Here is a 15,143-nt window from a genome sequence, read left to right as displayed (position 1 = left end):
GAAACTGTGCACTTATTATATTTGCGAGGGAAATCCGCTCCATTCCCTTGATGCCCACGATGGGAAGATATTTTCAATTTGGTGTCGGAGTCTCAGCGGAGCTGAGTGAATGTGCCGAGGCTCATGAGGATGCCCTCTGTGTGTGCTGCTACCAGGAGGAGTGCGAAGGGTGGGGGGGGGGGGGTCGGGTACCGTATTCGCCGTCTTGAATCGTGATTCTCCCAATAGCTGCCGGCACAAACACAAACGTGGAAATGTTAACGGAGCTGTGTATGGTACGTACATTTTCACAGACACGCATGATAAAAGCTCAGCTATTTTTTTAATACTCTTTGATTCTTTCGGTAAAGTCACGTAGGTATAACATAAAAAATGTTTATTTTAGTATATTTAATTTTAGTATTTTTTTATTGTTTCACAGACACGCATGATAACAACTAAACAATGTTTTTATACTCTTTGGTTCTTTCGGTAAAGTCACGTAGGTATAACTTAAAATATAATAAAATATTTTTATTTTAGTATATTTAATTTTAGTATTTTTGTATTGTTTCACAGACACGCATGATACAAACTAAACTAATTTTTATACTCTTTGGTTCTTTCGGTAAAGTCACTTAGGTATAACATACAAATAAAATATTTTATTTCAGTATTTTATTGTTTTTATTTTATTTTAGTAAAATATTTTATTTTAGGAAAATAAAATATTTTATTTGTATGTTATACCTACGTGACTTTACCGAAAGACCCAAAGAGTATGGATTCCTGCAGTCACGAAAGCTTCCAATCAAGATTCAACTATTTATTTTATTTTACCAGCTAAGGCCCACTGAGCTATGTAGCTTATTTTTCAGAACCAACCTGGCCACCACAAATGACAGCTCAACGAAGTGGCTTATCACGTGGAAAATCACTGCACAGCAGTCAAATACTCTAAACCCATGTTCATTCTAAACGTGGAGGGGAAAAAACCGGAGAACCCGGAGGGAAATCCACGTGGCCGCGGGCAGAGAGGGAAAACACGCAAACTCCAAATATACAAGCGTCAAGGTCGGGTTTGAACCCACGACCTTCCTGTATACCAGGCGCAAGCAAGCAGTGGGATTCCACTTCGATAGTTTTTTAAATCCTTTATATTAAGTTCACTTGCTTGCTTGCTTAGGACCGTGCAAATCTTTCGGTCGTTTTTTAACCCACTTCCCGTGATCCAATCGAGCTGACATTTTCCACACAGACTCGTTGTGCGAGACAATTAATGTTCGTGAAAAATTTTTTCCAAAATTTTACACTGTTTAGGGAATTTTTTTTAAATATTTAATTACCAATTGCTTAATGCTGGCAGACAATCATCTGACCCATAGGTGGCAGCCATCTCAAGCCAGAGGACGAGAGGACTCTAGCCGCCACGCATATAAAGGATTTAGAGTGAAAAACTTTGTTTTTACGGGTTAATTTTTTTAAATCCTTTATATTAAGTTCACTTGCTTGCTTGCTTAGGACCGTGCAAATCTTTCGGTCGTTTTTTTAACCCAATTCCCGTGATCCAATCGAGCTGACAATTTCCACACAGACTCGTTGTGCGTGACAATTAATGTTCGTGAAAATTTTTTTCCAAAATGTTACACTTTTTAGGACAAAAATATAATATTAATTACCAATTGCTTAATGGTGCCAGGCAATCATCTGACCCATAGGTGGCAGCCATCTCAAGCCAGAGGACGAGAGGACTCTAGCCGCCACGCATATAAAGGATTTATAGTGAAAAACTTTGTTTTTACGGGTTATACTTGTATCAATGACACAGATGTTCAGAGAGATAAAAGCACAGCCATAGACGGAGCTTGACTTCTATCTTTGAGGGGGGGGAGGGGAGGACAGGGGTTCGCTTTGTCCATCACATTCGGAATCGCGGATGCATATAATTATTATTACGCTGCATTTAATTGCGCCTTTTGGCGTCATCTGGTCGAACACCAGATGAGACTAGGCTCTAAAGAAAGCTGTCTCTGGTGTGGACCAATCAGTTTCAAAGACAATGCATACATTATCAGAGTATTCTTTTTTTGTTTGCATTTGACTGAAAGTATTGTGGTTAATGTGAGCATGATTCCTTGCAAAAGGTGTCAGTTTTTTCGATTTACAGCTTTCGTGACTGCAGGGATTCATCTTCTTGGTTCTTTCGGTAAAGTCACGTAGAAGGGAAGTAATAAAATAATAAAAATAAAACATAATAAAATCAAATAATTCTCACGACGTTTCGGCTACAACGCAAGCAGCCGTCTTCAGGTGTCGCACATTCTTCACCTGAAGACGGTTGCTTGCGTTGTAGCCGAAACGTCGTGAGAATTATTTGATTTTATTATGTTTTATTTTTATTATTTTATTACTTCCCTTCTACGTGACTTTACCGAAAGAACCAAGAAGAGGTGTCAGTTTTTGTTGCCAGAAAAAAGGGGAAAAACCCTATTAGTAGACTGAAAATAGTTTAACAAAGGTGTCCAGTTTTGAGGGAGGGGGGGGCTTTCCCTCCCCGTGCCCCCCCCCCCCCCCCCACAAACGCCGCCCATGAGCACAGCGCTGACAATTTTTGCTCGTGCCACTGTTGTACTGGAAGGATCTTTGCTAGAGGGAGCAATAAAACAGCCCCTTCTCCCGACGGTATTGAGGCCGAAACTACCACGCTGATCGGACGTCTTGGGAGAGGTGGGAGTACCCACACTTAACCACTCCATCCGACCAGTTGGCCGATCGACACCGGTGTACTCATTCATACTACTGGACGTGGCTTAGGGGCCGTCCGTAAATGACGTCACGCGATTTTGGGCGGTTTTTGACCCCCCCCGCCCGCCATCGTCACACGGCGTCGCAAAAAGTCAGACCCCCCTCTCAAATATGACGTCACAAAGCTTTGCCCCCCCCCCCCCCAAATATATAAAATATGCTTCAAATCGCTGCACTCTGATGTTGTAGGAGAAAACATTTATTAAAAAGTATATTTAATTAAGTAGAACGTGTTGTCTGTATTTATTTAAAGTTTCGCATTTTTGATGTGACGTCACATTTCTCACCCCCCCCCCCCCTCGTCACACATCGTCACAAATGTATGACCCCACCCTCCCCCCCCAGGTGCGTGACGTCATTTATGGAAGGCCCCTTCCTCGCGTAAAACACTACAGGAGGAAGCCAATGAACTGTACGGCTCTTTTTTTTTACAGGTGTCCATTAGGGGCGTGTCAGAAAGTTAAAACAACAATCGAAAAACACGATAGGAGTCCATAGTATAGGAATGGTAAGCCAATCACAAAAAAAGCATTTTTTTTATTTCACCAGGTAAACCCCACTGAGCTATTAGCTTATTTTTCAGAAGCGAGCGACCTGGCCACAAATGATAGCTCAACGAAGTGGCTCATCATCGTGTGGAAATTTATGGCAGCCAAATAATCTAAAACGCACGTTTCTAAACGTGGAGGGGAAAAACTCGAGGGCCCTGAGAAAAGAAACAAAAATCCACGCGACCACGGGGAGAGAGACGTGGAAACTCCAAATATACAAGCGACGGTGTCGGGGTCAAATCCCCAACCTCCCCAACATCTTGTATACCAGGCGAGGAAGGCAACATCACGCTACAAAAACAGTCCTGCGGAGGGAGCTGGTAGGAACGTTGGGTTGCTCGGTCAATGGCCAGGGTCAACGGCGGCGTGGTGTATTCCGCAAATATGCCTGACTGTGAGGGCGGGCACAAGCCGCCGTGAGTAGGTTAAACGTTGAGTTTTATAAGGGCACCACGGGGTGACCAGCCCCTCCCCACCCTCCCCTCCCCACCCAGCCCCACCCTCCCCACCCAGCCCCTCCCCACCCTCCCCTCTCCACCCAGCCCCACCCCTCCCATTTTTGGATGCACGACGGACGGACGGACACAATAATCCCCTGTGGGATGGTGGAACCAGGAGGTTCCTACCAGTAAAACATTATATCTGGGCACAGTGATTCGTGCACTGCGCTATGAAACTGCCAGCCTGAATTGGATTTTGGTCATGGCTAATATCAGTGTTGAGTGATATCTGAATCGCTGCTTTAACGACCAATATTATTTAAAATACGTTTTTTTTATTTTGTCAGATCGCGTAAATATAAATGTGTCGTTAACCCCCCACCACCCGACACAGCCAATTAGTAAGGTTTTCCACGTAAACAATTCTGGCAAGTCGCCTGATGAAGCTGGTTGTAATCACCAGCGAAAGATCGTACTACAATTGTTAACATATTATTGGTTCTTTCGGTAAAGTCACGTAGAAGGGAAATAATAAAGTAAAAACAACTTTTATATTTATTATTTTATTATTCCCCTTCTACGTGACTTTACCGAAAGAATATGAATCCCTGCAGTCACGAAAGCTTTAAATCTAAAAATTGTTAACGTTGTGCGTTTACTCTCCAACGCACCGGTGTGCTGAAATAGCAACTAACGGGCACATTTTGTTGACGTGACAAACCTTACTAATTGACTGTGTCGTGTGCTGGTTTGGCTAACGACGCATTGATATTAATGCGATCCAACCCGCCAATAAGCAGCAGCAGCAGACGCTGCTGTATAGCTACTTAACATCTACGTCATTAGCCCCGCCCTCCAGCCCCCCATTCCCACGCCCCCCCCCCCTAGCGTGGAATCAGTTATCCCTCCCAACCCCCGACCCACCCCTCCGACCCCCCCCGCCCCCCCAATCAATTGTAGATGGTGGCACCACCCCATGGGAAGGTTAGGTGCCGTCTTTAAATGACGTCACGCACCTGGGGGGTGGGGGGGTCAGATATTTGTGACGATGTGTGACGATGGGGGGAGGGGGGGTTTGAGAAATGTGACGTCACATCAAAATGCACAACTTTCAATAAATATAGACAAACACGTTCTACTTAATTAAATAGACGTTTTAATAAATGTTTTCCCCTACAACATCAGAGTGCAGCGCCACATTAAATACGCACTACAATGACAATAGTTTAAAGCGATTTGAAGCATGTTTTCTTTTTGGGGGGGGGGGGGGGCAGAGCTTTGTGACGTCATGTTTTAGGGGGGGAGGTCTGACTGTTTGTGACGCCGTGTGACGATGGCGGGGGGGGGGTCGAAAATCCTCCAAAATCGCGTGACGTCATTTATGGACGACCCCTTACATGTCTGCGTGTGTAAGTGAATGTTTGTGGGCTAAAACTCCAAATCTACACGTACACCCTCCCCCCGTCCCCCCATTCGCCAGGAAGTGACAGTGATGTTACCAACGCACTTGTGCCAGGCTATGTACATTTTGAGGCCACGTGAAGTGTCGAAGGCTCACTGGCAGGAGGTTACGGGACAGATACAGGTGCCATGGGTTGACTGATTTAGCATCCGCTCGTTGTTGTGAGCGTCGCTCCTCTGCCCTCCAACTGCCCAGTAGCATCCTTCACGAGCCTCCTCCACAGAGGCCGATTTTGACACCGCTGGTACCATTCATCGGCAAGTCCACTCAGCTCCACATAGTCACATAGTCACTTTAAGATCTTCTTGGTTCTTTCCGTAAAGTCACGTAGAAGGGAAATAATAAAATAATAAAAATAAAACATAATAAAATACAATTCTCACGACGTTTTGGCCACAACGCAAGCAGCCGTCCTCAGGTGAAGAACAGGTCTGTCGGAAAGACAGCGTCTGAATGAACACCACCAAGCTTGGCAGCGTATATTTAAGCTGGGTTAGGGGAGGAAGGGCGCCTTGACAAAGGAATTTGCATATCAACAGAGGAATTTAGCATACTTATGGAAAATGCAGATATGGGATTAGTCACTACTTGTGGAATGCGTAGGAGGTGGGGGGGGGGTCAAAGTCATATGCATTATGTAGTATTAGCAGCAACAAATGGAGGAGGTAGGGTTAGCAGTAATAAAGGGATGTTTAAGATGTTTTCTTGTTCATGTTTTTGTTTTTTGTTTATTGCGGTTGCACCCGATTCAAGAGCCGAATGGCTCACAGGGCTATACCTCAATAAATGACACTTGAACTTGAAGCTCCACATCCTCTTGTACCACATCAGTCCATCTCTTCTCTAGCCCGTGCCGCACCCGTTAAGCCCCCTCCTATCCGACCAAACAAAAGCCGTTTGGGCATGCGGTGGCTGGGCATGTGGGCTACACTCGCACACAGAAGCTGACATTATCACATCCACTACCGCCAACATAAAATCATCTGCCCAAGTCGACTCACGCTACAGGGAATTTAATATTAACATTTAAATTATGTTCGTGCAATATTTTGTGTTATTTCTCGCGCGAGACAATTGTTTTGGGGGCCCCGATTTCGATTTGCTTCATTGCGGCGCTCGATTTTTATTTGTTTTGGCTTTTGTTATTTCGGTGACCATGGCGACTGTTGTAATTGAGACTCATCCTGATCTTTTGAATTCTTGCCCGTTTAAACAAATGCATGTGAACTTGACTCCAGAGCTCTCGAGAGATCGCTAGAGAGCTCTCTCTTTTTTTTTACTGGTAGGAACCTCCTGGTTACACCAGCCCACATGGGATTATTGTGCCCGTCGTGCAGGGAAGAGCTGGGTGGGGAGGGAGGGAGTGGGTGGGGAGGGGAGGGTGGGGCTGGGTGGGGAGGGTGGGGAGGGGCTGAGTGGGGAGGGAGGGGCTGGGTGGGGAGGGTGGGGCTGGGTGGGGGTGGGAGGGGTGGGGCTGGGTGGGGAGCGGCTGGTCACCCCGTGGTACCCTTATAAAACTCAACGTTTAACCTACTCACGCCGGCTTGTGCCCGCCCTCACAGTCGGGCATATTTGCGGAATACACCACGCCGCCGTTGACCCTGGCCATTGACCGAGCAACCCAACGTTCCTACCAGCTCCTTCCGCAGGAATGTGTTCTCTCTCCCTATAATGGAGGCCCTAGTGTCAGCAGCAGCTTGAGCAAGAAATCGCAGCACTGCACCTTCAACATGAAGCTCTCCCCTCTGCCGGGACAGGCGAGATTTTATTTTTCCCGTACGTGGCCTAATTGGTTTGTGCCTCACAGGTAGCAAACCCGATTCAGATGTGAGCCGGCGAGGTTCCTCCCGTGACCACTCCCAAGGCCAGCCTGCCCCTCTTGGCTCGCAAAGGAGGTTACGGAACAGAGCCGGGGGGGGGGGGGCGGGTGGGAGGCTCTGGTGTCAGGCGCGGGAGGGTATCGTGGGTATCAAAGGGGAACCGTGATTGCTGGGCCGCAGCTGTCAGCACCCGCGGGACCTCGTCTCCCTCCAATTGCAGCGCCCCTGCCCTTGCACAAAGCAATCGCCATGCTCTCCGTCTCGGGCACCCAAGTTGGCCACAACCACAGAATCGTTTCCGCTTAAGGACTTCAAACGGACCGTGTCTGTTATGAATGTTTTTGGTATCGAGACCAGAGTTAGGGCGATGGGTGGCTGTTTTTTCTCTCTCTCTCTTTCTCTCTTTGGGAGGATGACACCAGCGTTGGGGCACCGATCCAGCAATCCCTCTGAGAAACCTGGGTTCAAGCTCGAGAAGAGGATTTTTTCTCAGGCAGCTGATACCTGCGCCAGAGGGCACGGAGCCAGCACCCTCTGAGAAACCTGGGTTTGATCACTGGAGCTGAGCTGACTATGAAAGGGCTGATGTTCATGTTCAAGGGTGCTGCGTCAGCACCTCTGAGATACAGCTAGGGTCAAGTTCTGCGTCTGGGGGACTCAATGGGATAATGTTCATATGTCTTCTTGGTTCTTTCGGTAAAGTCACGTAGAAGGGAAATAATAAAGTAATAAAAATAAAACATAATAAAATACAATTCTCACGACGTTTCGGCCACAACGCTGTCTTTCCGACAGACCTGTTCTTCATTCAGACGCTGTCTTTCCGACAGACCTGTTCTTCACCTGAGGACGGCTGCTTGCGTTGTGGCCGAAACATCGTGAGAATTGTATTTTATTATGTTTATTTTTATTATTTTATTATTTCCCATCTACATGACTTTACCAAAAGAACCAATAAGATGAATCCCTGCAGTCACGAAAGCTTTACATCGAAAAATGTTCATATGCTAAACACTTTTTATTTTACCAGGTAAGGGCCCACTGAGCTGCATAGCTTTTTTTTCAAAAGCGACCCGTTCACAAACGGTAGCTCAACGAAGTGGCTTAACCATATTCTTAGGTTTTTTTAGGGAAAGTCACGTAGGTAAAAAATTAAAATTAATAAAAGTAAAATAAAAATAAAATAAAAATCACGACGTTTCGGAGGCAACACAAGCCTCCGTCTTCAGGTGGCACCGTCACAGCGCGATAGCTGTATGAATCCTTGCAGTCACGAAAGCTTCAAATCTTGGCTTAACCATGTTATCAACTGGAGTAGCTTATACATCTCAGCCTAGTCACTCGTAATTACACCTAAAATACCTCGATCTCGTACTGCTACCAGGATCTGTGTTGAAACGCGCACACGAGGATGACTGAACTGCCACTTCCAGATAACTTCTGTTTTGGTGGGACACTCCAGTTTCCTCCCCCACTCGTTCCTAAACAGAGCATGGCCGTTTCAATTTCTGTCCACTTTTCACTTTTCTGCACCTCGAGCGCGTTGTCACTCACCGTGCCGTGGGCAGCTTTGTCCCAGGTGGGTGAGTGCGACAATGGCGAGTCCGCGAAGCAGCACTGCCATGCGCCACCCGGGAGGCCTCAGGGCCCACATCCCTGCGGCCCTCCTCGCCTACACAGGGCCACGGGGCACGCACGCTGAGGGCCCACGCCTCCATACACGAGCAGGTTCCTGGCACCACAGAACGGTCAAGATGGCGGCGGTGTTAGAATACGTTCAGGAAACCAGCGACGAAAATACCTTCAACGGTGCCAGTTAAACACGCACAGTGGAGCTTCGAAAACTGAATGGAGTTCGAAAGAACTCGCAAACAAACACCTTGTCAAAGACCCAACGTAAAATAGTTCCCTGGGTTTGATCGTCCACGAAGCTCATAATCCACCATAAACCACATCTGCACAAACAATGGCAGATGAGGATACCTGATGCACGAATGGAAAATGTGAAACTCTCCAGTGTGCGACTCTTATAATTCAGAACAGACCATATAACATACAACGACGTATCTTCTTGGTTCTCTCGGTAAAGTCGCGTATAATAAAATATTAAAAATAAAACATAATAAACAAAAATTCTCACGACGTTTTTAAAATTATTTATTACTTCCCTTCTACGTGACTTTACCGAAAGAACCAAGAAGATGAATCCCTGCAGTCACGAAAGCTTTAAATCGAAATATAACGATCCACAATACGAAGGAGACATCACAGAGATACACTCCACTACTCCCGACCACCTTAATACGAAATTGTAGGTGTTGCTGTGCATCTACATTAGCCATACGAAAGAAGAAGAAGTAGCAACAAAAATACCCCACGAATTTTTATTTTGTATTTTAGTCACCCATGACTATACATGGACAGAAATAATCAAGCGTGATGGAAATTACCAGTAAATCCACAGGCTAAGTCTTAACCAACATTCCACAAGTTGTTGTCAATTAGACTGATAATAAAATATAAAAATTCTGCCTTAATAAACAATGGATGGTAGGTCCCTGACACGTAAGTTCTATCGAGAGAGATCGATTTCCATTCCAGTCGGCCATGGTTACATCCCCAGTGACCAGGTTAGAACTACAGCTCTCTGATGTGTTTTCTAATTGTACCTCGGGTTGTTCGACATGCTGTCCGACGTTTCAATCCAAGGTCGTAATTATAATATTTCTTGGGGGGGGGGACATCCCCACACATCCACCCCCCCCCCCCCCCCCAATATTCAATATGCTCAAAATGTCCCCCCCCCCTCCAATATATTGCTATAAAAATTGCTATGCTATGTACATTTTCTAAACCTTGGCCACAATATCAGGACTTGTCTTCATATAAATCAATGCATAGATTTATGTTTATTTGATTGTGGTTGTACTTTATGAATCCCTAATCTCTGCCATTACATACAATACAACAATAAATGGTAAAAAAGAAAAAAAACAGAGCAATGTAATACAATACACTATTATACATTATTGTAAAAAAAAAAGTCCATCCCATGTGTTAGTGATTTTTTTTTATATTTTAGGCAGGAAATTAGTTTTCAAATGGAGATATTTTTCTGGGGGGGGGGGGACCCCAGACACCCTGAAAGATTTGGTCCCCCCCAATGTTGACTCCATGGCTACGGTCTTGTTTCATTCCACATGATGAGATCTTATTCAGGAACTGAAATTGAGAGGCACACTTTCTCACGCCATTATATGGCATTGCTGGCTTCTGTTTTTGTTTCAGCAATGCTATATCATCAGTGGTGCATGTGTATATACAGTATATGCATATACATATACACATGTAGCTCTGGAAAACCCCTCCTCAGGGTTTTTAAAAATCTACTTTTCCACACCGGCGGGCATCTTGGAAGCGGTAGGAGTACCCACACTTTACCCCATCAAATGCAACTCGCACACCGATTGCAGTGCATACATTTACACAGTACTGTGTTTGACAGACGCGGGTAACATTTAAGAATGTTGCCCATTCTCTTTGCTTCTTTCGGTAAGTCACGTAGGTAGAAACAAAACAAAATAAATCACGACGTTTCGGGCGCAACACAAGCGTCCGTCATCAGGTGGGGCAACCACAGCAATAAACAATTGCTGAAGAGTATGGATTCCTGCAGTCACGAAAGCTTCAAATAAAAAATGGTGTCCATTCTTTCAGTGTACTAACCATTACTTCAATGGCCGCATCTCAATATAGTAAATATAACATATTTATATAGAAAATAGTACAGAAGAGGCAAACACAACGAAACGAGCCAGTCAACCAGTAGGTCACATGACAGACACGTAGAGTCGAGACAATACAATGCACATGATAGACAAGGCAGCACAGTCATGTAAACTAAAACTACATTTTTGATGTATCTTGGTGATATCTGTCTGCTTATATGTCTGTCTATAGTTTTCTGGTTAGATTTTATGTCGCTATTTCATTATACCTGATGATGATTGCTTGTGTTGCAATCGAAACGTCGTAATATGCTATTATTTAATTTATTATTTTATCTTTAGACGTGACTTAACCGAAATAACCAAATAATGAGACAATAACAGATTTGTTTTTCAGTGACCGAGAATCATGTCGGCAATTATTCACGTAGAGGAAGCCGGGGGGAGTTATTATTATGATTCTTGTTGACTACCCACGAAAGCCTCAACTGATTCCAGTGTTTCAAGAAGGGTCCTGCCAAGTTTTGCAGTAGGAGAGCGATGATTGCTACGTTTGATCCCAAATTGAGTCATTTGTGAATCATTATGCTGCATGCCGAATACAAGGTCTATGTGTCATTGCCAAATTTAGATAGCATTCAAGTTCAACAGCTGATGAGTGGCACCACTGGACTAATGTTTCTCCACATCAGCTGTTCACACAAGGCAAAAGCGGGACTAGTTTTCACGTGTCTGCTTTGTGATGTTGCCGATGGCAGTGGTGCACAAGCACAATTAATAACAACAAAAAAACAATCAATATACTCTTTAGACCTCCTTTGCCAGTACCAAAATATAATGATAGGGGTTTTCCCCTTTTTTCTGGCAACAAAACTGAAACCTTTTTTTTACGAGGATTCATGTCTGCATTAACCACAAAGCGTGTGGTCAAAATGCAAACAAAAAACACACAATGATCATTTATGCATTGTCCTTGAAACTGATTGAGCCTTGTTTCTCGAGCAGCAATTGGGTCGAGGCTCAAAAGAAAGCCGTCCCTTGGTGTGGACAAATCAGTTTCTATGACAATGCTAAAATATTATAGTAGCGTGCTTTTTGTTTGCATTTTGACCGCAAGCAATTGTGGTTAATGCAGACATGAATCCTCGTAAAAAAAAAGGTTTCAGTTTTGTTGCCAGAAAAAAGGGGAAAACCCCCTATTATTACATCAATGTACTCGTCAACAACACCGCCTTAAAATAAAAAAAGTAATGTATATTTGGCCACTTTTCGGACAATGGCTCTTCTTCATAGCACACAAACACAGAGGTGAGAGAGCTCCTCGAGTTGATATAGGTTGGAGACTAGAATTATTAGGTTGTTTTTCTTCTGATGACCTGTTTTGAAACGGTAGCACTTGAGCACCAGGCATCATTCAACAATGAAATACGCGTTCCGCAATTGTAATTGCGACATTTGACGTCTCAACAATAATAACAACGTATTTCTACTTTACTGTTGCTACAAAATGTACACAGGGTTGTTATTATGGTCAACATCCTCTTGGACTCGACCATGGAAGTTACGTGGTTCTCTCTCTCACGACGGCTTTGAACCACACTGAACTGCGTTCGGACGCAGCACGGGAGATGTGCGCACGCGTTCCACGAATGGGAAAAAAAATAAAAAAAATCCACCAATCTGCGACTGTGATAAAGCCCAAATCTCGATGTAAAGCTTTCGTGACTGCAGGGATTCATCTTCTTGGTTCTTTCGGTAAAGTCACGTAGAATGGAAAAAAATAATAATAAAAATAAAACATAATAATGTAAACATGATTCCTTGCAAAAGGTGTAAGTTTTGTTGCCAGAAAAAAGGGGAAAACCCTATTAGTATGTTAAACTTTTTTCTCACCGTACATAGCCAACGGTTCTAGATTTGAAGCTTTTGAGACTGCAAGGATTCATATTCTTAAGTTTTTTCGGTAAAGTCACGTAGGTAAAAAATGTAAATTAATAAAAGTAAAATAAAAAATAAAAATCACGACGTTTCGGAGGCAACACAAGCTTCCATCTTCAGGTGGAACAGTCACAGCACGATACAGCTATCGTGCTGTGACTGTTCCACCTGAAGACGGAAGCTTGTGTTGCCTCCGAAACGTCATGATTTTATTTTTTTATTTTTTACTTGACTTTTATTAATTTAAATTTTTTACCTACGTGACTTTACCGAAAAAAACCTAAGAATATAGCCAACGGTGCTAATCGGAGGTGCGGGGTAACAATGAGGCTGTGATTATTCAGGGTCGGCGGCGTTACTCAACACCGTTCCAGTAACGCAACGTACGCAGGTTAGAGACATCACACAGAGAGGTGATTGCCGGTGGTTCCAGACGGACTGGAGTAGCAGCCAAAGGTGGCGAACGAGCTCGAAAACGATCATCCACCGCAGAGATGGAGCCACGAAATTGGCCCGTGTGCACGTGCTCGTTGAATAGTTACATTTCAGGACAGTGAGAGATTGGCGACGACTTGGGGAGGTCATAATCGAGCACAGACGATGACGGCTATGACGATAAGAATATCTCGATGTAAAGCTTTCGTGACTGCAGGGATTCATCTTCGTGGTTCTTTCGGTAAAGTCGCGTAGAAGGGAAGTAATAAAATAATAAAAATAAAACATAAATAAAATAATTCTCACGACGTTTCGGCCACAACGCAAGCAGCCGTCCTCAGGTGAAGACCAGGTCTGTCGATAAGACAGAGTCTAAATGACACGTCTTAGGCTTGGAGTGTCTATTTAAGCTGTGAGGGATGAGGACGGCTGCTTGCGTTGTGGCCGAAACGTCGTGAGAATTATTTTATTATGTTTTATTTTTATTATTTTATTACTTCCCTTCTACGTGACTTTACCGAAAGAACCAGGAAGATAAGAATATCATATGAATGATGATAACAATACGCTAAAACTAACGATACGACGAGAGTCGAAGTGATTAAATCCGTTAACGGTCCGACAACTGTGGTGGGGGGAAATCCACATTCCTACGGCGTGAAACAAACGTTTCATATTCTAAAAGAGACAAGTGTCTTTTTTTTATCCCCCAGAAAGCTGGAAATTGTTACAACGACCCGAGGAGAGATGATGGGTTGAGTTAGTCTTCCAGCTAGGATTTGACTGTATAGCGCTCAATCTAGATTTGAAGTTTTCGTGACTGCCAGGGATCCATATACTCTTTGGTTCTTTCGGTAAAAGTCACGTAGGTATAAAATATAAAATAGATGAAATCACGACGTATCGATTGCAACACAAGCAATCATCATCAGGTGTGAAAACCACAGCAATAATTTTTTTTTGTATAGCGCTCTCCAGATAATCATCATAAATTAACCAACAATACTGTCATTATATTGCATTTTAACACGACGGTCACAATCAATGTTGTTGTAAGGAACTCATTAAATCCAGGGGAGGCGACACTGTGATTAGACCTCCCGATTCACAATCCCCCCATTGTGGGCCGACCCGGCGCATCATTCATTCCTCCGTGGTCGATAAAATGGGTACCGCAAGTCAACAAGCGATTGACTTCAATAAAAACTCGTCTCGCAAAAAAAAACCCACGATGTGGAATTTTTTCCACCGCGAGTTTCGGACCGCTAAAGAGGCGCACAAGCGCAACACAAATCTCATTTTGAGCACGAGTGAAGCTTTTTTTTAAAATAAAAAAAAACATGTTTTAAACCAGGTTAATTAAAAAAACCTCTGATCTGTAATCGAGCTCTGATGACAAAGCTCTGTGTTGGCAAGCAAACTAAAAAAAAACAAATCTTACACAACAACCCTGAGCCACGCACCCACCCCCCCCCACCACCTCTCCCCCACCTTACCTCCGCTGTGAGAATCTGCACAGGCACACTTCTTCCATTGTGACTCACATTGTCATCAAAATTACGAAGCGGAAAAAAATGAACGCAAACAAAAACATCGAACTCACAAAACGTTCAATAATTCAACTCGAGCCCACGCATATGCAAGCACTGCGAGAGAAGCAGCCGTGAAAATGCCTTTCGCCCCCTTCTGCCCCCCCCCCCCACGCAAACCACCGTCCGCCAAAGGGAAAATGTTTATTTATTTATTTGATCACTCTTTTTATCTGTCACAGAAAATACCTGCGCCCGTTCAGATAATGGGGTGGGTCTGGCTGGTGCTCAACACAAGCGACCTTTTGTGTTGTTTCCCTTTCGGCCCCCCCGCTATTGTGAGTGGCGAGTCAGTGGAGAGAGGATGACAAAAACGTGTGGGTAAGGGGCACAGGCGAAAGAAGGGTGGTGGTGGTGCTTCAATCAATGAAGGTAAATAAATAAGTAAATGCTAAA

At 44.2% G+C, this 15,143-nt stretch overlaps 1 protein-coding gene across 2 annotated transcripts in view; it reads right to left on the bottom strand.

The window, feature by feature from the left end:
• Nucleotides 1–14,736, bottom strand: part of LOC133359142 (scavenger receptor cysteine-rich domain-containing group B protein-like) — a 54,126-nt gene extending 39,390 nt beyond the window's left edge. For both annotated transcript variants that reach the window (XM_061577541.1, XM_061577542.1), the window contains exons 1-3: nt 14,655–14,736; nt 8,612–8,789; nt 193–228 (exon numbers count right to left, since the gene is read on the bottom strand). In XM_061577541.1, coding sequence (XP_061433525.1) covers nt 193–228; nt 8,612–8,711 — 136 coding nt within the window. In that variant the 5' untranslated portion in view covers nt 8,712–8,789; nt 14,655–14,736. The remainder of the gene's footprint in view (nt 1–192; nt 229–8,611; nt 8,790–14,654) is intronic.
• Nucleotides 14,737–15,143: the final 407 nt, after the last annotated feature.

Source organism: Lethenteron reissneri, chromosome 64, assembly GCF_015708825.2.
Source record: "Lethenteron reissneri isolate LAM-NWPU_2019-01 chromosome 64, ASM1570882v1, whole genome shotgun sequence".
NCBI lineage: Eukaryota > Metazoa > Chordata > Hyperoartia > Petromyzontiformes > Petromyzontidae > Lethenteron > Lethenteron reissneri.
This window is presented reverse-complemented; position numbering and strand designations above follow the sequence as displayed.